Here is a 24318-nt window from a genome sequence, read left to right on the forward strand (position 1 = left end):
ATTTTCAACTACGTTTACGTACACCGAAAAAATTCTATTCTCGTAAGTAGAAGATTTTATACTTAAAAAATCTTCTTAAAGAATTTAGATGATATTCTTCTGAAATTAAGAATATAGTCTTTTTCGATAGTTAGATATATATGTTTTTCTATAGAGGCTTTTTATATTCTAATCAGTATATATTCTTATCAATATTACTATTTAGAGGATTTTCCTCCTAAAATAAGAAACTCTTCTTGGCGCCTATTTTAGTATAAAATATACTTAAAGTAAGTGGGATATCCTCAAAACAAGAATACAGTTTTTTCGGTGTACGTGTATCAATTATCATCCTTGAACATTTGCAAAATGTCTTTGCTTTCGATTAGAAAAAAATATCTCTAAAACTTATATTTTGATACATATATATATAAACTTTCAAACACACAAAACAATTTTGTTCGGTAATTTGTTATTATTTTTCGCGCGCAAACTTCTTGAAAATAGAACAACGCAAAATGCCAGGTAAAAGAAAAAGCAACATTGCACACGCACAAGCGCGTGCGCGCGCGCGCGCGCTTTAATTTATGCCCTTCCGATTCTTATTTTTATCCACCGGGTGAAAAGCCTCCGAGGCTCAAAGGCGTTACTCGCGTGTGACGCGTGCAATTTCTTGTGGAATTATTCCACGTACGCGCCAACGGCAGTTTGTGATATATGGTCAGGCGCGCGAGAGACGTGTCCCTCCTACACGCGGTGACCCTTTGACTCTTCGGGCCGAATATTGAATCACTCTAATATCTCGGAACGAGATATACACGCTTCACGGCGCGCACACTCGGACCCCGCTTCGGATCTTCTTCCAGGCGTGCGTTCAATTATGTCCGCGCGCCACGCGCGCGTACCTGCCTACGTAATTTCACAGTCAGTGACAACGTCGGACTGCTACCAAGGCTACTTTACCGCCGAGCATCCGCCGTAAAACATATACCGCCGGGCACTCTCGTGCGCTAGTAATTAGGAAGTAATTCCCCGGGGAACAGATTTATAGCCGTCAGAAGAATTATAATGCCGAGAGACTAGATCGATAATAAAGTTCATAACGCGATCGCCGATTCAATATACACGGGAAGGAAGTATGCAAATTGATACTCGCGTGTATGACATTTTCAGGTCGATTTTGACATTATAGCGACGTAATTGACAATCTTCTCTCCAGATTATTTGACCGATAAGAGAACATTAAAGCGCTAATTTCAGGGTTAAGTTAAGTTAGTTTCTCTCGGCCAATTATACGATGGTAAGTTTTTTCCTTTTTTTGTTTTTTTTTGTTTTTTTTTGTCAACAATGAGTGAACAAGGAAAATTTCGTCAATGTAATCATTGTAGTACGTGTCGTTTACACTTAAATGCACACATTTTATTTTAAAGTCGTACATAAAATTATTATCTTCTTATCTCTCTATTACGAGAGGATGCGTTTTGATCCAATCATTTTTAGTATATTTCAGCAAATTTGAAAGTTTATAAAACAATAAAAATATATCGAGTCAAAAATATGAAACAAAATTTTCTTAATATAATAATAGAATTTAAAGATATAAGAAGCGGTTACGCTTGTGCTTAACTTATAGATGATAAAAGATAAAGATGCGTCATGGGTATTTTTGCTACTAGAGTACAATGTTGAATTTTTACACTAAAACAAACAAAACTTGATTATAAAATCTTGCGGAAGATTCTTGTCGCAATTTCACAAGCGGTGTCTCAAATATTATTTAACTTCCTGTACATTAAGACGTGTATTTAACCATGTAAATAAACCATGTTTACATGTACAGTCAAACTTGAATCTCTCAGTAAAATAAAAAAATATGTTGTATTTTATATGATATAAAATTGTATATATTAATGAACAAAAAAAACATTAGACACATTATGAAAATTCCAGCAAGATACAAGTTTATGCTCATCAATTACTCATCGTCAAAAAATATTAAGTAAAATAAAAACTATCCTTTGAAGATGTGTATTACTGATTATATGTAGACATATAATATACCCATGTATGTAAATGTAACACATGTGAAAATTCATATGTTATACAATTCGATATTGTTTCGAACTTTGTCTTTTTGACCAAAAACCTGACCGAGTTCATTACCGAGTCCCGTTATCGTCATCAGGCAAAGTGTGCCGTTGTCATATTGTTCGTCATAAGAACGGAAATTTGTTGCACACTTTGTTGTTTCAAGACAATTTGCACAAAAATTCCCATAGACAGTTTTTTTTTTTAAGCACTTCTAGCGGTTACATCGTCACTTGGACTGATTGAAGGATCTTTTTGTATGCTTTCGCGACGTCGTAGTTGTGAGATTCTCCTCGAACGTGTCCGCGGTAAAATCTTGCTCCTTCTTAGGCGTTACGCTGACTGGTCCGTTTCGTCTCATGCGAATATTGACCGATCGCTCCGCAATACCGTTTCTGACTTGCTGCTTTTTCTTTTGTAGCTTGGATGTTCTGGATGACGAGGGCGGAGGTGGCAGAGGTAGATCGAACGGCGGCGGTATCTTCGGCGGCGGTAAGCGCGCGACCGGACCGGCCGGTAATATCGGCGGACCGGTCATTCTTGGCGGGCCTGGCAAACGAGGAGGAAAACCAGGATGCGGAAAACCTGGTCCGTGAGGAGGCGTCAGCGGCGGACGCGCCGGTGGCGGACCGTATCTAAACGGTCTGGGCCCGTAGGGCGGCGGCGGCGGCGGCGGGCCCATCGGCGGTGGTGGCAGCGGCCAATCCAACATCCCATGCGGAGGAGGAGGCGGTATCGGACCGAATGCCGGCGGTGGACCGAATCTCTGTGACGGAAACGGTCTGCCGTTCGCGAAATTTCTGCGCATCGCGGACAATGTCGATCCCGACGGATACACTACACGAGTCTTCCTCAATCTTATTCTCTTCCTTCCGGTAGCTGGGGTAGAAATTTGCGACAAATTAATTTTGCTTGTTTCGATTCTATCCCCAGGTTGAATCTCCTTGAGAGCGTCGAGATAAATGTTACGTTCGACGGGATAACCACGTGCTTCTCCAAAAGCTAAACACAAAAATAGAGAGAAAGACAAGTTTCGCTTTGAGCAACAAAAACTCATCCTCCTCGAGGAAATTGAACGTTACATGTCACGTTGAGACTGTCATCTTTAACTAACCTAACCGAACGTTTGTTGTAATTTTCATTGCTGTAACAATATTTTTTTTGTGTGAACACGAGAGAACCGCGCGTGTACAGACAATTACGAATTCGCAGAAGAAAAATTGATTCGCGTTAAGCGCAAAAGTAATTTATTTTATTGTGTGAGCGACGTGCAAGAGAAAGGAATAAAAACGAGGAAAGAAATAGCCCACGTAATCATGGCCTACTTACTATGTACTGCTATTTCTCAGACGTTCGTCTTAGAGGCCATTTTCAAAAGTGTCAAAAACTAATTAGTGATAAAAATTTACAGTTATATATTTCCTTTCATCAAAAAAATATCTGATAAGAATCCTTTTACGTACCTTTTACGGATTCTCGGAATTCCCAACCTAGTTGCTGAATAAGATACCTATACAACAAAAGAGTAGATATCAACAGATTTTTTTTTATTACAAACCGTACAATCGAATATAGGATCTAAATAATAAGAAAATATCATCACAGAGATAAATTGCGCACACATCTGTTCGTTTGCGTTCAAATATTTAAAAAGTCAAACAAATGCTCGAAAAAATATTTATTAAATTCAAACATATATCGATAAATAAGAAAAAAAAAAGAATTCTCACTAATTACAAACGATCTAAATTTATATTTATGCAATATATATATATATATACTAACCTACAAATTAAATAACCAGTACGATTTACACCGTGTGTGCAGTGCACACCTATAAGCTCACCTGCAACAGAAAGCGCACACACACATCTCATGATTATTTTATCAATGTACAAACGAAACGCCTTAAAATTACGCTTTAATATCGCAAGACAAACGGGAACACACACATTCGCAAGTGTGTAAATTCCGGCAACTGAACGTCGTCGCTAAGGAATCTTCGTTTTTTTGCATTTTTCCTTTTTAAGGAGTTTCATAAGTAATGAAGTTAACGTAACCGATAAAGTAATTACGCGACGGATAAAAAAGAGCTCTCTCCCCGAGCCGGCCGGCCGGTCGGTCCGAGACACGCGATCCGTATCTCCGACGGCGCTTTCACGAGCGTCGGACGGCGCCGAGGACGCCGTTCAGAAAACGCGAAGAGAGATATTCGCGTTGCGAAAAAGAAGTTGCGCCCAATAAGGACGCGCGCCGCTTATACAGCGCGCGGCAAAAGACGTACGATTCCACGGGTCATCAATTCGGTCCGGGGCGTGGGGTCGGCACCTCTTCGGGCCCAGCAAGGGGCTGATTATAATATTATCGCAAATTATACCGGCAAAAGCTGCGACGAATTCACGACTGCGATTCGTGACTCTGACCGCGGCCGAAGCCGGTCGCGACTCGGCGATTTCGTAAGAGCCTTAATGAGAGATAGTTGACCATCATAACGATCGAAGCGCGCGCGCGCGCGCGTCTACCGCCGCCTATCGCTTCTTTCTCTTTTTTTTTCTTTTTTTTTTTTTTTATCTTCTCTCTCTGTGAGTTTCACCCTCGCACTTCTCCTCTATATTAACGTCTCTTCTCGTTTCCGAGCAAAGCGCGAATGTGAGCGGAGGTATAAAGTACCAAGTACTTTAGAGGCACTTCGTACCTCTTTACCGCACGGCTTTCAGTGTGAATTAAGTGACCCATCGCGGGTCATACGATACGCCGGTTTGACCTCTTCGAGCCATTTAATCGAACGGAGCGACGTATGTCGGTATCTCTCTGAACGATACAAGCGCGCGCGAGTTATTTCCCTCTCTTCTCTCGGGGGGAGGACTCGAGAATACCTAGTACTGTCCGCAAAACGGACAATAATGCAAATATACGGGGGCTTAAAATTCATGGCGCCGGACGAGACGACGATAAGATATTTCGCGAAAAAAAAAAAAATCACGACAAACAAAGTCTAATAAAACAGTTGTGACCGGAGCTATCTTCGATCTAAACGCAGTCCCCTTCGTGAAAAAGTATTAAGATAAAAAAGCACGCGAAGGAGCAAAAAACGCGAGGCTTGGGGGGGGGAAGGGCATTAAAAGTTATTTCTTCGCGAAGAAGTCCTTGCGTGGATCGTCACACGCGAGAATAATGTCTCGGGAATCGTAAAAAACCGCGAGTACGCGTGTGGAGTCCGAAAAGAGAGCTCGTGAAAAAAATCGCGACATTATTGAGACAAAAGGCGAGACTCGCAAATATTATAGATCACGGACACGCGGTTCGACGCTGTCGCAACAACGCGTAACACGATCAAAAAAAAAAAAAAAAAAAAAAAAAATACGTAAGCTCGTTGATGCGCACCTATCACGAGGTCATCTCACGGTTTTGCCGTACGTATAACCGTCGTCAGACAGACTTGCATTCTGTGGCGAATGTAGGAAATCTTCGCGGAACACGTCTACATCTAATGTGAATCTGGAGAAACCGGCACCCCCCGTGGCGCGGCGTGGTCTTTATATGCTACAAATAGACGGATCCTCTCACAGGCAGATTGTCCGAAGATTTGCGATTTTGATTGCGCATCGACACACGTCGCGTTTCCCAGCCGCGCGTCGTTATTTTTTTTTTTTTCTCATTGTCGCAACACGGAAGTTACGTACGTCGTACTTATTAAGGTTCCCCATCGGAACCTGTCGTTTCAATATTCAAAAAAAAGGGGAGTGTTTATTTACACCGATTGATTTTTTTTTTTTTGCACAAATAAAAATTGATCTCTTATCGGGAAATTATGTTTCGCCGCGAAACAGACGTAACGATCTTACACGCGTAAACAGAAAATAAAAAAAGAAAAAGAAGAAAAGGTGTACACAAGGAGAACCTTCCGTGTGGAATTTCGCTTATCGAAAATCTTGGGCGCAAACGAATTGGCACTCGAGTCCGTGCGTACGTACGTTCATACATTGGTGTGTAATTACAACGCCCAGGAGGGATATTACGTAGGTATGTTCGGAGCGTCCCGCTGTTCGGCACTCTCTCTCGAAATGAAACGTTGCTCAACGGGAGCCGAAGCGGAGACGATAATAATAATGTTCGCCGATCGAAAATCAGCCTTGTATACTCAGCAATATCATCAATTAGGAGCGAGCTCGCGATCAATTCGATACTTTTGTTTCACACTGCGTTGCGAAGAAGGTACATTTATTGAGAATCAGAATCACTTCGGATTTGCATTAAACACGATGCGACTTACGTATAGAACCGGATTAAGGATACGAAAACAAATTCGAAAGAGCAAAAATATATAGTAACAACAAGCAATATGTGTTTCGCTAATTTTTCGCTACCCGCAACAACGCTTCGGGTCCGTCAAGTTTTCGCGGGAGCGCGAAAACGAGACGCGCAAAAGGTCGGTCGCGGTTGAAACCTCCGCTGCTGACGACGGACGCGCAAAGGGTGGGCGTTCGCATGCAAATATTGTTTTCGTCCGTGCCCCCGAGATATCGCCGACGAAGGGAATAAAAGACCCGGTCCGGGCGGAGACCGCATCCGGAATTGCACGCGCCACTCCCCGCACGACGTGAAGGATGCTTTTTCGGGCTACTAGAGTAGTCGACGAGTATGACCCGAAGCGACGTGGCGAATGTGGCAATATGATATATATACGCGGGAGGTATACACGTCGGCTCAAATAGCCTCTGGTGAACGTAAAGATCGCGATTGCCTCGTTGCCGAAGAGGAAACTTCTAGTAACGCGTGATATACGCGAGAGCTTAAACGAGGAGTTGAACATTAACGTCCGAGAGTGCGCGCGCATAAATACGCGAAAATATCGCCAGGCGTGTTATTGTTTTCTTTTTTTTTTTTCGCGATTTTTGCAGTTTTTAAATCAATCACACGTTGTTACACACATGTGAAGAAGACGTATCAGAAGTTCGGGAAAGATGAACAAACGAACCGAAGAAACAAGTTACACGATCGTTACCACGTGATCAACTAGCGTACGTCCTGAAAAATGTAATATTGGTATTGACAAATAAATATTATAGCGCGACGACGGATAAATAAAAAGTTAAGCAAACCGGTTTCTTTTAATCTCGAAATGCGTTTAGTCTCTTCGACGGACCGTTCTAAATTCGGGTTACTTAATTCGTAATCTTCTCGAGTTTCCTTACAAACAATTCCGAGAGAGAGAGAGATCTATGAACCGCGACACAAACCCTCCCCGGATCCTTTTGCGATTTCGACGAGTTTTAGGAAAATTCCGTAAATTTTGAAAGTTTCCGTGCCATTTCAAAACAGTTCTGTCTATTGAATAAATTTCACAATGTTGAGTGTTTTATCCCCGGAATTGTGGCAAGAGAGCGGGAGAGCATTGAACCCACAAGAAGACAATAGATTCTGTGGAGATACGATAGATTTATGACACGAGGTATTTCGAAATATAAACTAAGGAGATCAAAACTTTCTTACATTTGTACACGTACCACCGAATGCCGATGCAGCTACGTAGATATGACCGGTCGTTTGGCATGAGAAAAAATGGAGAACGCGGAGAAGTTATATATACAGAAGAAAAAAAAAAACAAGAAAGAAAAAGACGGCGCGGAGGAAAGGATGAGAAAGGAGACTAGAAGAAGAAACGCTCCGGGGAACTTTCTTCTCGACTGGTTGATAAGCGGCGGCAGATAATTAACAACGTCTTGATATATGCACGTGTGTACGTGTGTGTGTGTATGTGTACGCGCGCGCGTAGGCGATCCTTCGCTCCACGAACTTCGGTTCGGATTCGTTTTCGATCATCCCTGTCGAATCGTCCTCCCGAATCAGAACGCAGAGAAGCCCGGGCCAAACGACCACCGGCTACTCTACATTCGTTCTCGCGACGTACAACACGACCGGGCAATCGAAGGAGTAAATTAGGAGAAAGGATAGCGCTCTTGTACACATCAGTCGTGATCAGCAGCTTTCGGTTTTCGGGGGCTGAGAATCCTTACGAGTTCTTTCTCGTCGGAAGCGCGAGAGTAACTCGATATCTCGGTGCTTCGTGTTAGTTTTTTTTTTTTTTTTTTTTTATACACGATTGTCGATACAAAGAATTTTTTTAAGAACTATTCCCTAGCTACAGTGTTGTTGAACCCTGATGCATTTTAGTTGGCGCCGATCAGACATGAGTCTTGCAACTTTCATCGAACGTTTCGAGAGCGATGCAACTTACTTTCGATCCGATGCAAAAGCGTTGAAGCGACGGTATTACTCGTCCAAAACTCTGTTGCAATAAGGTCACTACGAGATACCGAAGCAACTTTGTGTAACAAAGATAAAGACGCGCGTTTGATTGATACAAAAAGACGATGTATATTGATTGTAATGTAAACTCACCTTCACCGCATGTTGCTGTAAAATCATCCATCACTTTAAAGAATCTGGAAGGAAAGAGAGCACAAATTTTTACTTCAGACGAGAACGAAAAGTAGCGATTGCAAAGTGATTTATTTAAGTTTTGTTTTGTTTTTCACGAAAAAGACAAATTTGATTTCGTTACGCGAAAGAACGGAGTGTGTAATTTTAAAATACACTCTTGATTCTTTAAGTTCGCAAACTTGAAATAAAAATAAAAGCTTTGATTAAATGCCAGGCTTAGAATTTTTGTAAAACTTTTTTTTTTTTTTTTTTACGGTTGTGTTGACCGGAGCCAGCTAAAAAACTCACCTACAAAAATTTCGTCGGGAACGACGTGTGTTTAATAGCGTTTTGTAATTGTGCTTCAATGAACCAACCAGTTCGCATAATAACTTATCATTATAGCGAGAGCATTAACATTCTCGCTCCTAATTACTTACTCGGCAGCAATTATTTATCCCGGTGGAATAAATAATATAATTAATATTTCAAATATATATACCCAATATATAACACTATAAGCATGCGTAATAACAGCCGCTGCCTTTGAGGGGACAGCACACAGTCTCCTTATCTGTCCTTTTATTTGCTCTGTTCATAATTTCACGAAGCGAGCGCGGTGCGCGCGCGACGCCGATCGAATTTCCATGAGGCCGATGAAAAAAGTAATCGGTTAAATAAATATTCAGGTAGAGAACCGGTGAACCGGTCGGGCAAAACCGGCGTTGTAATAGCTATATGTAATAGGTATGCAGAGAACCCGAGAGCGCGGCAAACCGAAGGAATATGGTAATGAGACTTGAGAAGCCAGGATGTTGCGCGTTCCGAAAAGTTACGGGGCGAGCGCGGGCGAGCGAGCACGCGGCGCTAAGAAGTTAAATCGATTCCAAATTATGTCATGAAAACACGACGTCGCAACAAGAGCGCTCACGCGTTCGTCGACGAGGATTAATAACAGTCGCGCCGCGACAGCGATTTTTCAAACGGGGGCAACGCATTTCCCCTGTCCCTCCCCCCCGCCTATTTGTCCTCTGTATAAACTTCACCGTGAACTTACGGGCGACTTCTTTGTGATCTATGGGATAGAGAGCGGGGAAAATGGAAAGACACGGGAAACAGTACAATGAAATATGTTCACTTTGCACCAAAAGAAAGGAGGGAACGCGTTCCCGTTTATTAAAAAAGAAAAAAAAAAAAAACCACCACCGCAACGGCGCGTGCGAAAAAACATTGATGGCGGCTTTCTTCCGTATTCTTCCTCCAAAAAGTAACAGTTTTATTAAATGTCAATAAATATATACACGAGATGAAATATATTTGGTTGCTTCTTTCGCTTTTTTTTTTCTACAACAATCTGAAAAAGAAATTCAAGCGTGTGCCAAACTAAATAAACATGTCGCGCTACTAAAAACTAAATAATATTCGATTCGACATTCTTATATGCACATTTTATTAGGAACTTTTGTGAGATGTGCCAAAACAGTTTAGTTTTCGATAAAAGTGAATGTAGCACAAAAGCACGAAAATTCGTTTCAATCCCCTTCACGATCATCCATCCAGCTGCGGATAGATCCGGTTCCCCGAAGTTACCGCGCTCGTTATTGTAAGTGGAATTGGGTGGCCCAATTGTGGCGGTCTATAGGGGCTTAATAGGACCGTTTTAGTGCCTTTGGTCCCTTTCAACTGAGAAACGAACTCCCTACAGCCCGATTAGGGGCTAACGCGATTATAAGCTAACTCACTCACGAGTTGCCGACTAGTTTTCTGGACCACCGTTCAAATATCGATGGCTTGTAAGGTGAGAGATATTTATAACCTGCGAGAGAGACCTCTTAACTCATAATGACTCTCGAAATAGAAGCGTCTCGTTTAGGGGTGTGAACGTGTACTCCACCGAGTCAAATCGTAATCATATTAAACCCCCGTTCTCAGATTGTATCAAACGATCGATCGATCAACAATCCAATTAATTAAACCGCTGATCAACTTTACGATCGTCGTAATGATACATCGTAATTAGCACGAAGAAATAAAAAAAAAAAAAATAAATAAAAATAAAAATAAAAATCCACGTGACAGCAGAATCACACGCGGTAACGTCAGAGTTACGCGCGGTTACGAAACACTTGAAATATATTTGTGGCGCGTCTTTCTCATTTCGAGAACGTGACAGCACAATCACGGAAAGATGCATCTATCACGGAGAGAGGAAGAGAGAACCCCGCGGCCTTCTCCGCGGGATGAAATATCGAAAAGTTAGCTGCCGAGACGCTCCGTGGTGCGTGCCGCCGAAACGTGAAAAATGACGAGCGTTAAATTAATTTGAATCTCTCTCGGATTTGAATTACAGATTCGGAGACGCGGAGGTGTGTTCTAACGCGGCGCTTCGCACTCCGCCCGAAATCGAAATTTCATCCTCTCTTGAAGAACCCGATATCAAGAACCAACTCCGTCATCATCATTACCCATCATCATCGTCGTGATGATGATCATCATCAGCGTCATCAACCCGATGATCGTACTTCTGATCGCCGTTTCCCCCCCGTTCGGAGATCCAAAATCAAAAGCTCTGACCACGATGCACGTGTGAGACGAGCGGCCATCAATATTTATAAAACCAGTCATCCATCAGTGCGACGGAACTCCTTCGACGAATATTTTACCGCATTACCCCGCTTTACGAATGCATAGGTTTCACCGCGTGTTTACCTTTTTATTGAATATCGCTAAGTGTCATTTATCTCGTTTTGACACTGGAAGGCCGCGAACCTCCGAATGAATTCAATCGCACACCAGGAAAATATAAAACCGTTTTCTCCTTTCTCTCTTCCCCGTGTTACATCGTTGTGATCTCGCGTTTTTTTTTTTTTTTTTTTTTTTTTACACGCGCGGAAAAGTGAGACTCAACTTTCGAGGGACTCGCGCACGGTGTCGCGCAATCGAGGTGTTAATGGAACACGTACTTTTTACAATCTTTCTCGTGTCTAAGCGATTTCGTCGCTAATTAAGTCACAGATTTCTTATCGAGATAACGCCGCCGATACGATCCAAGTCCGGTGTGTTTGCGCAAACCGTGAAAAATCACGCGTGAAAACGAACAACGTCTCTTCGGGCCGGAATAAGGACAGGCGCCGGTGAAACCGCGAAACGACGTTTATGGCGCAGCGCGATTGTCGGTCGTAAGTGGTGTGTTCATTTGAATATCGCACGGTGTGTGGTCCTTCGCACGCGCCCACCGTACTACGTACGTATTTGCCGCCCGTTTGCACGCGTGCGTGTATAAAACTTCACCGTGAGACCGCGACGACCGGGTTGCGTTCGTGTCGTAAAAAAAAAAAAAAAGACGATTGCGTAACGACGCGTTATCCTAAAAAAAAAAAAAACTCGATCGCCGTCCGGGGAATACAACAGCGTGTCGCTATTTAAATTGTACGGATACTAAATTACAAATTGTCATCCAAGACAAGACGATGACAAATAAATACATCACGGTGTTTATCTTTTCGAACGTGCGGATGCACATTTGTCATTCGAGACATATCGAACTTTTTCACACACACACACACACACACACGGTCGATTGTTTTTTACAGGACATTTGTATGTTTAACGTAAGGACACTCTTCTGTGTGCAAAAGAGAAGATGTAAAAGAGAATCGAGTCGAAGACAGCCAGTCGATAGCGTTAACTGACATTACATCTTCGTAAATAACTCATGAACGAACGCAAAACTTTATTCTCGCGACTTGTTCGTATATTTTCGTGAAGTGAATTTTTTCGAAACTTAAATTGCCAAGCGGTATAAAATTATAATTTTGCGCAATTTTTTTTTTTTATAAAATCAAGGTGTCAGTACACGAAAATTAAGACGCGTCCTATCTCGTTTATATAAAACTCCTTTTAGACTTTAGACACAATTGTTACTTATAATTGTTTTTACGTAATGAAGGATGGCGAGAAAAGCAGATCGATAGTCGCGCTGATTACGACGTCACGATGTAATTTTACAAGAATTTGATCCTTTTGCAACTGTATTTTTTCGGCAACATTTGGCAAAATTTTTTAATACCACGTGTTCGATGAAATCAACAATGTGCACTTGCGAGCCGACTAATGCCACGGAAGAGTATTACACCGCATATTCCGACATCGAAACGTACGTAACCCCTAAAATTTTTTAGGTTATCGAGTGCATCGCAATATACGAGAAATAAAAGAATATTTTTAAATGTACAATACAAAAACGCGTCAAAGAGAAAACTTTCTCTCTGTTTATCTTCTCCCTCTTGAAAATTTATTTCTATAAAATTTATTTATAAATGAAATAAAAAAATTTTTCTCAGATCAACACCGGAAGAATGGCGCACGTCGACGATGGACTACGACGAGAGAGAATTCGCGCCACCGGCTTTCTCGACTCCGAAAAGAACTCCCCGACGAGATATTCCACGTCCTAGTCCACGTGCTCCTTTGAGAACACGTAGACAAGATCTCGTAGCTGGGGTGGCTATTGTTCGACGACGAATCGATTGTACGTACGAATTAGTAGCGAACAAATATAAAAAAAACATACAACTGAGTTGTGATACAAAAATACAATAAGAAAGACGTTGTATCAACGTTTTGATGTAAAATTCGATATTTCTTGTTCAGTCGACGCTTCGTTGGATGTCGAAACCGACGATTTGGAAGAGGAAGATCGTAAGTTGTATCGCAAAAATTACTGCGCGTTAATTGTCTGAAGATTAAAAATGATTCGACGTTTCGAATCATTTCGACATTTTTATCGACACGTCAATATCGGATTTTTGTTCAGCGAGAGAAATATTAGAACGGTTGAAAGCAGCAGCGCCGCCGGCTCCCGCTGAAAGATTGAGATTCTCGAGGCCGAGGCAGCATCCGGAAGCGAGATACGCTTCTCAGTACGCGCCCAGAATGACCAAGGTTACTCCTTGCGGGAAATGCATAAGAGTGAGTGTCCTTCCACTTCTGAAACTATGGCGCGCGCGCATACGTTCGATCGGAGAAAGAGAGCTCGAATATTTTTCAAATTTCACCGCATAAAATTCGATATGTAATTTTGAAAAATAATGTCCGATCGAATGTGTTCTCGCGAAGTAAGTATATGCGGTCACATCGCGCGGTCAGAAACTGACCCAGAGCTGGATTTTTCTTTAGCGTTTCGCGAGCGCAGATTTTGGCTGCCCCTTCTTCCGCCCATAAATTCGTTTTCGCCGATTTTTACCCATGTTTGCACTTCGCATCAATCTTTCTTTCTGGTCTTGCCCTACATTTGGGACAAGACGACAAGAAAATCTAGCTACCGGTGATAAATTATCTATCCATCGATCTATTTATCTATTAGTATGAAGCGCGCGATCGCCAGATATTCAAATCGCACAAAGATATTCAATCGTCACACACATACACACACACACACACTGACGTACGTAATATTCTTTCAACAGATCTAAAAGGCGCGAATCAAAGTAGCAACGGGACGTGATCGATCAATTTGTACAAGTATGTACATCCCATGTGTATACTTTTTTACATCTTTAAGAAACATATTTAACATCTTTGCAAATATTATCGCGCGCGTACGAGCGCATAATTCTTATTCAGGTGTTGCAACATCGAGCGAAGAAATATATATATACCGGGAAAAATCCTTGGAGCGCTGAAACAAAAAAAAACAAAAAAAAAAAAAATACTCCACCGCGCGAGAGATTGCAGCGTTTAATTACGGCGAAATAAACGTCGAAATTCACGGCCGCGCGTTTTCACACACAACGGCGCGCACCAGCGCGGAGATCAACCGGCGACGAGAGAAGGTGGCCCCCACGTGATGCTGGACGTGAAATCGTCCGTGTTTGAGAATGTTTAATGCATGGACCGCGCGCGCGTCGTACCGTAGGTAGGTTGTCCGATGTTTGTACGGCTGTGCTCCCAAGCACAGATCCCGGAACCCCGAAGATATCGTAGAAGTACTGAGCAAACACTCCGTCTGACTGTTTCTCAATCAGAGTCGCTTATATACGGAAGGCGTAGCGGTTATATAGCAGCGCTCGGTACACTCGGTGTTTTTCACGGTCATATTCCAACTCCAAGTGCGCAATTTGTCATCATATAAAGCACATCGCTTTTTGAGTTTATTCAATTTTAAATAAAGACTACATATATCTCTCTGCGCGCGCGCGCGCGTCTCTTCTTTGAAATAAATTTATCTATCTGACAATTGCGTTAAAATCTACGTCTATCTTATAATAAAATATTTTCACACTGTCATATTTTGGCGATTAAAATAAAAATTAATTGACGGCGAAAATGTAACTTTGTATAAATTCTCTCCGAGAACAAAGTATCAAACAGCATCGAGTACCTACTAAGTGTAACGAGATTTGAAATTGCCGATCGAATCTCGGAAGAAGCTGTTTTATGTTTCGGGCGCAATTTCGAATCTGAATCGTCTTTGCATCAATTGCATCTTCGATGTAAGAGCGCGGAGAATGGGCGGCGAGGCGGCGGCGCGTGCACGGACGAGACTGGCACGCGAAGAAGACGACGGCGAATGGTGGCGAATTTACGTAATGAAGCGATCGCCCGGGTGGTCTCGAGCGTGAGACGCGCACGTAACGTCTCTCGTCGTTCCCGAGAACGATGCCACGGTGGAAACAACAAAGAGAGAGAGAAAGCAGAAAGATCTCTCTTTCCTCCGGGAACGAACTCCTCGCGCAGACGACTCTCCTCCGACTCATCGTCGAGCGTTTCACGGGCGAGCCGAATTAACGGCACCGGAAATACGAGGCGCGCGGCGCTCGGACGCATTATGCGCATGGGAGAAAAGACGGGGTATATAAAGCGCGTTTACCACCCACAATCACTTGCCAAAATCCACGTGCGCCTCTCCCGTGTGATTTCTACCACACCGGGCCTCCGAGACGCCACACGTCAGAATATTTGATATGGGTTTTGCCTCGAGCGCTATGCGAAAACCAATCGCCGATCTTTCAAAGAAACATCGCCGACGTTTTACGTTCGCGCGATTTTCAGAAATTATATTCTCGTTATGTGCGAGAAATAGATTTTTTTTTTTTAATTAAGATAGAAGTCCTCACACTTCAATTATATTTTTAAATAAGTCTCTTCGATCGTTCTGCCATTAGTTCTGTTTCTCGAATACTCTGTGGAAGAATCTCTTCGCGCTCTCGCGGATATATGTACGAGCGAGTGTATTCGACGATGCAAGAACGAAGAACACACGCGGAAACCTAGTCTCTCGAGAAAATAGAGACGTCTCTCCCGTCACGCACCTACACGCGTCCGCGCACATATTCGTGTATAACTCGATTAAGTTTACGGAAGGAGAAAAGTTGCTGTTGTTGTGTAGGAGATTTTTCGACCATCTGTCCAATCGGATTGCTAATGTAAAAAATTATTCCATTCCAATTCTATCGCACAAATAACATGTCCAACCTCTCTCTCTTTCTCTACTTCGATATTCTTGATTAATACGAAATAGAGTTGTGCGGTTGTTACGGAGAAAGAGAAAACGAGCGAGGAAGAAACGGCGAAGTTACGATCTATTTCGTCGGCGTACGTGACGATGCACGAATATGAGAAGCACAGCGGGAAACGCATAAGAGATAGACTAGAATTACCGAGAAAACGATAACACAGGGCGGCACGTTGGAAACGCGAAAAAGGAGTTGACGGTACGGGGGAAGGGAGTTGATGAATATAGTTTGGGTGCGGCATAAAAATCGGCCGCGCGTTTTAAAAGGAACCCGATGCCGCGGTGCGGATCGTGCATCAGGCTCGCGTTGCACGCGCTTACGTTTCAATTAACATCGCGTTTCACGCGAAATTGCTTAACTCGCGCCACGCGCGAATGGCTATCAACGTGATCATATCGCCGCGGTGATGTGAAAATTAGTTTACGGAACCAAACGAACTCGCGCACCGAATAGACCAGTTGCACGCAACCAAAACTCAAAGCAGCTTTTTATCATCCAACTTTTTTACACTAATTTTCACAAGTGATAACAATAAAATTACGGATTATAAATCATAAATTTTATCGCACGCATGCTTCGTTTCAATTAAAAACCTATTTTAAAATACAATAATCAACGTGTGCAACTACTCGATGAAACACGCAACCGCGGTGATCCAAAAACTTGTCTTATAAAAAAAAAAACAAGGCACTAAAACTCTCTGTAATTTATGTTCCTTCATTATGTTGTTTTTTTGTTTTCTTAATTTGTCCGATCCGAATTATTTCGCGAATAAACGCACGCTTGCCATAAACTCCAGTTAGCCGGTTATTCGCGGCACGTAATTAATTAACCGCGCGAAATTCAAGACCTCTACAGCGAGCGCGCGCGCGCGATCGTACGTATATACTCCTTCCCTTCTTTCTCGCGATGTTTTCTTTAATCCGTCGATCGCGAAAATCCCGCGTGTATGCGAAATAAGGAAAACGTCGTTTACCTTCCAAATACCATTTTCGATGAGCAGCGCGGAACGTTGAATACATGTTATGAGGTTATTTTTGGAACGCTCGTAGAAGACGAGAGATATATATTCGCGAAGAGGCATCCTTGAAAAGCAAAGAATCAACACCTTCGATCTTCCGGACGGAGCGCAGAAATCCCGGTCGACGGTAAGTCAACGTTACTGCCTGATAAATCCCGTCGATACGAGTGGCTGGCGACCTTACGAGGGTCGAAAGCCAAGTAGAATAAACCGAAGAGCCAGAAGGCCTCCGAGTTCTCTTGCGCGGAGTTTCCGCGACGATCTATGTTTGTTCAGCCTTGCGCGTTCGTCTCACCTTAACAACGTCCCGTCCACCTCCGCGCGCTTTCGCCGGAGTTCAAGGATATCTAGGATATTAAGTGGCGCCTAGTTTTCACATCTCTTAGAAGGCACCTTTCCTTATCTCCTTTTCTTTCGCCTGCGAGATCTCTCTCTCTCTCTCTCTCTTTCTCTTCCTCTCTCATTTCGGCAGCCATCGATTCGATCCTATCAAGGATGCGGTTAATTACACATCGCGCAACACAGCCACAAAGTCATCAGGTCCCCTCGCACAAAGAGATCAACAAAAGAGAGCGGGAGCAGACGGGCGGTATGCGCGCGAGTCGCATACCTGTCGGTTATTAAACCGTCGATGCGAATCGACGTTTTATCCTCGAATTATACAAATCGAGGAGGTCCTCTTTGTGCGCCGGCCGATCGAGAAGCTGAGTCGCGCTCAAAGGTCGTGCTTTGACACGTCCGGCCGATTGTGCGCGATTGATGGATCGCACGAACATAGTTATCCGCATTAAAGGGTAAATCTGCTTTGCATATGTGTTTATCGTATTTCCCCATTCGGTCGAGCGAGTAAATAAGCATTTACAACGCCGGGAGCCGGCGAAAAATTCAGCTCGACGTCGTTAAGATTCTCGCGCGCGTCATCGTGTCACGTTCCTGACGCGACGCGCTTACAAGAACGTTTTTAGTGGCGCCCTTGTCTCGTGAGAAATAATCGCGACGAATATCGCCATGGAATGTCTTCATATTTCTTCGTCGCGAACGCAAACACTCGGCGACGCTCGGAAGATACGCGATAATTAATACTTTTATTACCGTAATAATATATATAAATAGTGTTTATACATCGTAAGAGAAATCGCCGCTAATTATCGCGTTCGAGCATTACTCTCTCTCTCTCTCTCTTTCTCTCTCTCGATCGTATAATGTGCGGATCTTTACACATTATCCGACCGTACAGTATTTAGAGATATGCCTCTCGCACGCGCGTCACAACGCGAGAGGAAGAGAGAGAGAGAGAGAGAGAGAAAGAGGAAGACGAGAAATTCCGCGTACAATATTCGGTAAATCATTGGACGTTTATTATAGTTAATTAGTCGACTACTCGGCTCCGTTCGACTAGTTTGCACGTGTATCATTGAAAGAAGAGGACAGCCATACGCGTGCGCGTAATAACGCGCCGTGCAAAGGTTAATATGCGTCTCCTCACGAACCAAAAAGATGAATTTTATCTTCGCCACAGTGATATATATATATATATATATATATGTAAATTCCGCTTGATTCTAATTTCGGTCGATAATTGCTTTTGTTACGTTACACACAATTACACATTATTTTGCTACGTATAATTTTTCTACGATATCTAAAATGTATTTAACACTTGGCGCGATGAGAGACGCTTCCGCGTCTCTCTCGATTCGGCAACTCGATGCGAACGTACCTTCGGTGAACGAGGCAACACGCTCGGTCAAGTGCTCTCACACACAAGGAAAATGTTATAAAATTAAAAAAAAAAAGAAAAAAAAAAGAATAGTTTTCCCATACTTACTTCATAATTATATCCATGGGCGGTATTGTCCTCCCTGGTAATGCGATCTTCTCATATTTAACACCAACATCTGTGAATTCCTACAACAGAGGCGTCAGCCAAATAAGCGAACGCACGTGTATACATTATTACGTAACAAAAGCAGAACATTCTCCATCCGCGCTTCCATGCGCGGATGCATTAATTAAAGCTCGGGCATGTAATTTGATCGAAACTGAGAGACTATTGTCCCGCTAAACCGCTTCGCAACACACTCATTAGCATCGCTAATTATCGTCACATAAAACCGTCAATGGCAAACAATGCGTGTAATCATACGTGTCTCACAGCGTGTCATCTGAATGTGTGACGCAAAATCGAATGATCGCAAACCGAAACAATCGATTGTGACAAAAGCTTGAAAGGGCGAAGAGGAAAGATATGAGATAATTGATACGAACGAAAGCGAGGAGAGATTCACTGTCATTTGTAACTCGGAAAATATTTTTTGTTGCGCGAGCGTGTCTGCCTTGGGGGCCACCGCAACATGTTGCATATTCATGAATTTCTCTATTATGTCTCTAGTCTCATTGTGTTCTCAGACGTCAAACGTAATATTAATCAAAAGTAAACAACAAGTCGGATTGTTAGATAAAAACAAAATATGAAAAATAAATTTTTGTAACACATTGTAAGTAATCTCATTTTATAAATATCATGATAATAGCTTGCAACAATTAATTTGAATAAAAATTTGCTGCAAAAATTTAGAATGCTAATAATCGTCATCGTCAACAATTAAAAAAAATACAATAGATGATTTTTAATGAATAAAAATATATCAATGCAATGTAATTCTAACCCGTTACGAGCGATATCGCAGACAACGGTTACCGCTCGTTTTCACCCTAATGACAGATCACGTCATAATAATCAATCTTTTTGACTTTTGCTTTTAGTGAGATATTAGAAACTCAATCCTAGTGATCGTGCAGTATTGCTCTTAATGGGTACCTCGAGGCTATTTTCTTTTCTTTGGTCGTCAATAACGCGCAAGAAATTCTTTTTACACGCGCTCAGAAGTTATTTTCACTTCTGAATATCAAAAGCAAACTAACTGTCACATTAAAATGGAAAAGTAATTACGAAAACATAAAAAAAAAAAAGATTTCTTATGTAAATTTTGCTTGCATGATTCTTTTTATATAAAAACACACAATTTTTTTTAATTATACGTACAATATTTCTCCGAAGAAAGACACAGCGATTTACGCTCAGATTTCAAGAATATCAAAAAAAAAAAAAAAAATACACGAAAGTATCGAAACTACGAAAAGCAAATACCACAACCTGATACGAGCGATAAAGATCTCTACGGCCGGTATATCCCTCTAACTCTAGCGACCCTTTTGTTTCTAGCGCACAATGTTGTTTTCTCTCGTGACATCGATCGCGGGCAAGGAAAATTAAAGGACCGACAGAGCGCTTCATTATACACGTATAATAACGCTCTAATTAGGCGTGGGCGACATCGAGAGATCTTCGTGTTAATTATCGTTAGAGCCCGTAGCGCGCTATTGATGCTTCACGGCGGCGGGTGTAGTGTTTTTAAAACAACATCCCACCCTAGGGATTCTCTCGCTTTCTTTGCCGTGGCAAATGACTGTTCGAACGCCGGTGGGTCTCCGAGAAAAACAAAAAACAAAAAAACAAAAAAAAAAAAAGAGAACGGAAGACGGAGCGAACGGAGAAACCGACTTCACGACTTATTAATATAATTAATCGGTCCTCGGTTCTGACAGCTATGACCCAGAAAAAGTACCGCGCGGACGTATTCCCGCGCTCGACGCGTCCGAGACGATCAGTCAGCCGATCGAGTTGTTGGCAGCCCCGGCTATTCCAAAAATCTAATAATAAGTTCATTAGCTCTCTCGCGCCGTTCTTTGCCCTCCGCTACAAATTAGTCAAACCTCGCTCTCGAGTGTTCTCAAAGTGGGAAATGACTGCGACGCAATGATTAGAATGTTCGGTGAATGAAGAAGGACAGGCGAAATGAAGGAAAGAAAAATGACAGACAAATGGAGATAGCAGAACAGTCGGGAGAACGAAAGAGAAAGAGAGAGAGAGAGAGAGAAATGTTGTATGTGTGTATCGTCTTGAATCGTAAGGAATGCAGATAGGTGACAGTTCGCAAAAGAGTGAGAAGAGAAGACGTCTCTTGTTACTAAAAGGTAAGGGAGTGCGTGCATAAACATAGCGAATTAACGACATGAAACTCAAACGTTTAAGCGCGTTGCGTCCCCGAATTAAATTCGCATGACAATATCGCTGTTATTTCATCGGACGTTATTGCCGGGCATATGGCCCCCTTTTTAAATCGCATGCAACAATCTCAAGCGAACTTAATTCCAACGCTGTTTAATTTTTTACAATCAATCCAATTATCGATCTTAATATTTAACGTAAATATAATATATGTACATATAAGCTTAGCGTTAAATGTGTCTCTTGCTGTAAGATGTAAAAATCAAAAATTTACACACAAAGCCGCCAAACAAAATTTAAACTTTGGCTCTCTTATGCGAACCTTACCTTCTTGTCATAGTAGCGATAAGTGTTCGTTAGGTCGACGATATACTTGAGTTGAGGAAACTCTTGTAGCAATATTGCTGTTGTAAATCTGCAACAACGGACATGGCCGGATATTATAAGCGATCGCAAAGAGCGGCCCGTATCGCGGCCGCTCGTATGTAACGAGCTACGCTACTTGAATCGGTGCGTGAATAAAAAAATGTGACGTCTTCCTTCTTTCGCTCGTAGACACACAGGGAGAAGAACATGTAGAAGGATATCTAGTCTAGGGTTATAAAGACGCGCGGCGGATACGCGATGAGATGCCTTCTTTTTTTTCTTTTTTATTTTTTTCGAAGGGGGCGCGCGACCTGTACGACAATGATATATTAAGGGAAGCATGGAATCTGAGGTTCTAAACGAAAGGAATATCGGATTAGGCGGGGGTGTCGGCCCAAATAGTTTCACCATCCCTTTCGATATATCAAAACCGTCTGAGAGACGTACCAGGTGCACACTATGCGTGCGTGCGTGCGTGCGTAGATATTACGGGATACGTGCACACGAGCTGTTGCTTCGCCCCCTCGTCGAACCAACGATTCCCCCATAAATAAACAACCCTCGTTCGTGTCTACGTTGAGAAAATGTTATATAAAAAAAAAAAAAGAAAAAAAAGAGAGCTCCCGTGAAATTTATTGGGATACTAGTCGATTTGAAAGCTATTAACGGCGAGCTAATGTGACCCCCGAGATAGATTTATGCAGCTGACCGGGTGAGAGAAGTATCACCGGTCTTCGAGAGAGAGAACGCGCCGCTACAATCATTGCTATAATTTCCACGAAGCGCCGCGATTTATCGACGAATGGACGAAAAACGTTTTTTTTTTCTTCTTCCTCTCTCCTTTCACGCTTCGGGTTACCGCGGCGCGACACCACTCCGTCGATCTCGCTAATGCGCTTTAGTACGCTCATGCATCATCCCCTTGTCTGCCGGGAGAGAAATTCTGCACCGCGCTGTAAACGCCGCAGAGAGAAATAAAAGAGACAAAGAAAGAGAGAGAGAGAGAGAGAGAGAGAAAAAGAGAAAAAGAAAGAAAGGCGGAAGATCTCGGCCATCGGGTGTTTACACGAGGTGTCCGAACAACAAGTCATCTTCGATACTTACTGCTGGTCTGGCTTCAAATTCTTCGATATAGACTGAAACAAAAAGAAAACAAATATCTATCATCAGCGAAGGAACGAAGAAATAATTAATAGTCGTTAGCGGCTTACGAAAAGAAAACGGACTTCAAACGACATTTCCGAACAGCTTTATTCCCGCTGCCACCAGTATCATTTATGAGACCTGCACGGATGTGTACGACAGGACACGCAAGTCATCCCTCCCCCCCCCCCGTTTTTCGTTAATTAATAGCGTGTGCTTAATAAGCCGCACGAGACGATCGCGCGCCGCGATCGCACGGATCGCATTTAGCTGCGAAGCTAACGAGTGATTGATTGACTCGAACCTTGTGTCGGATAACGATATGATGATACGCGCAGCGATACACGGTGAGCATCGCGGCGGCGAAACCATAAAGGCACGCTTCAGCCACGCGGGCACGATGACTCGGTGATTATTACACCAAAGCGCGTTATTCAACACGATTCATGATTCGATATCTATGCGTTACTCTGACACGTATCTCCGAAACGTTTTGAAGACCTATTTGCAACAATTAAAAATCTGGAATTGGACAACGCTACGAAAAAATGTCGAAAACACATCTCTCAAGATATTTTTTTTCATGTGACCATTGTCCGGCCTAATCACGCCGTTATCATTATTTTTCTATTATTTTCACATTACGATATTAACCATTATTTTTCTATTATAATATTTACCATTATTTTTTCACGGCATATATATATATATATACCATGATAATGATAAAATAATAGTAAACTAATGAGTCCGGTATATTATATATCGACCTCAGTTCAGTCATTCGGTCAGTGTTGAACAGTCGGTCGGTTCGTTCACTCGGTCTAAGTCTGCAAATAAGTAATAATTGTAAATCATCGTGAAAATTGTGAAAAAAACAGTTCTTTTTGATACGTTGTGACAATTCTTACATTCGGAGACGTATTTTCTTTCGATTTGACGAAAGAATGTATCAAAACAATGAGGAACCAAAAAGTGACAACACACACACACAGCAGAGTGAGTAAAGATATGTGTACACGTTTGCTTTAAATTAACAGATTGCATCGAATAGCGCACGCATATAGGTAAATTGAAACTTTCGTTAGTCCCGTCTCGTCGCACCCGCTATGGGTGGGCTAAATAGTAATTACAGGTTTAGACGTAGCTATTCGATTGGCTGGGCGGAGTGAGATCGTATCTACGGATGAGTACGGAATGAGTATCGGTCGCATTAATAACGGACTCGTGCGGACTCCACGAGCTTTCGTATATCCGAACGTAATAATCCGTCGTTGACTAGGCGTGAGATCTTTTTCCCTATATCCCCCTTTAAGATCTCTAATGACCGGTATTCTGGTTGTTCGTCGTAGGTTTCGTATTTTTGTTGATGTAGTTTTGCGCGATCGGGGGAGTTTCACACTTACGAGATATTAAATTAAATTACACGCGCGTCTGCGTGATAAAAATAAATGCTTGCGTGATATGCAAGAACAAAGCTAAGATCCAGATGTACGCAGCGAACAACGTCACGACGCAAATTCGCGTCCGGCAAAATGCATTTGACGAGTCGCAAAACTCATTGCACTGACGCTCCAAGTAAGGACAGAAGGCGCGAGAGATAAATGCGAGGATTTACGAGCCTTCCTCGAGAGAGAGAGAGAGAGAGAGAGAGAGAGAGAGAACATTCGCGACACACCTCGACAGAGTTCGGCGGGCCCCCGTAAACC

The 24318-nt window shown here is 42.5% G+C and overlaps 2 protein-coding genes across 2 annotated transcripts in view; one reads left to right on the forward strand and one right to left on the reverse strand.

The window, feature by feature from the left end:
• Window positions 1-1356: 1356 nt before the first annotated feature.
• Window positions 1357-24318, reverse strand: part of LOC109857026 (RNA/RNP complex-1-interacting phosphatase) — a 35676-nt gene continuing 12714 nt past the window's right edge. Inside the window, exons 3-9 of the mRNA XM_020432875.1 lie at window positions 22571-22602; window positions 21428-21515; window positions 18857-18936; window positions 8470-8513; window positions 3853-3913; window positions 3531-3577; window positions 1357-3069 (exon numbers count right to left, since the gene is read on the reverse strand). Of these exons, the coding sequence (XP_020288464.1) occupies window positions 2297-3069; window positions 3531-3577; window positions 3853-3913; window positions 8470-8513; window positions 18857-18936; window positions 21428-21515; window positions 22571-22602 (1125 nt within the window). The 3' untranslated portion in view covers window positions 1357-2296. The remainder of the gene's footprint in view (window positions 3070-3530; window positions 3578-3852; window positions 3914-8469; window positions 8514-18856; window positions 18937-21427; window positions 21516-22570; window positions 22603-24318) is intronic.
• On the forward strand, window positions 12458-14778 carry LOC109857028. Its single transcript, XM_020432883.1, has 6 exons — window positions 12458-12646; window positions 12834-13021; window positions 13144-13191; window positions 13307-13461; window positions 13959-14013; window positions 14116-14778. Exons 1-5 carry the CDS (start codon window positions 12570-12572, stop codon window positions 13962-13964), a joined length of 474 nt encoding a protein of 157 aa, XP_020288472.1. The 5' UTR covers window positions 12458-12569; the 3' UTR covers window positions 13965-14013; window positions 14116-14778.

This window comes from Pseudomyrmex gracilis, unplaced genomic scaffold (assembly GCF_002006095.1).
Source record: "Pseudomyrmex gracilis isolate BER0280 unplaced genomic scaffold, ASM200609v1 scaffold_140, whole genome shotgun sequence".
In the NCBI taxonomy this organism is placed as follows: Eukaryota; Metazoa; Arthropoda; class Insecta; order Hymenoptera; family Formicidae; genus Pseudomyrmex; species Pseudomyrmex gracilis.

Excerpts from the sequence above, each read along its gene's own strand:
- LOC109857028 (XM_020432883.1), top strand. The coding sequence starts at position 12,570 with ATGAAATCAACAATGTGCACTTGCGAGCCGACTAATGCCACGGAAGAG. Across the intron at positions 13,022-13,143 it reads TGTTCGACGACGAATCGATT|TCGACGCTTCGTTGGATGTC; the intron begins GTACGTACGAAT and ends TTTCTTGTTCAG. Across the intron at positions 13,192-13,306 it reads CGATTTGGAAGAGGAAGATC|CGAGAGAAATATTAGAACGG; the intron begins GTAAGTTGTATC and ends ATTTTTGTTCAG.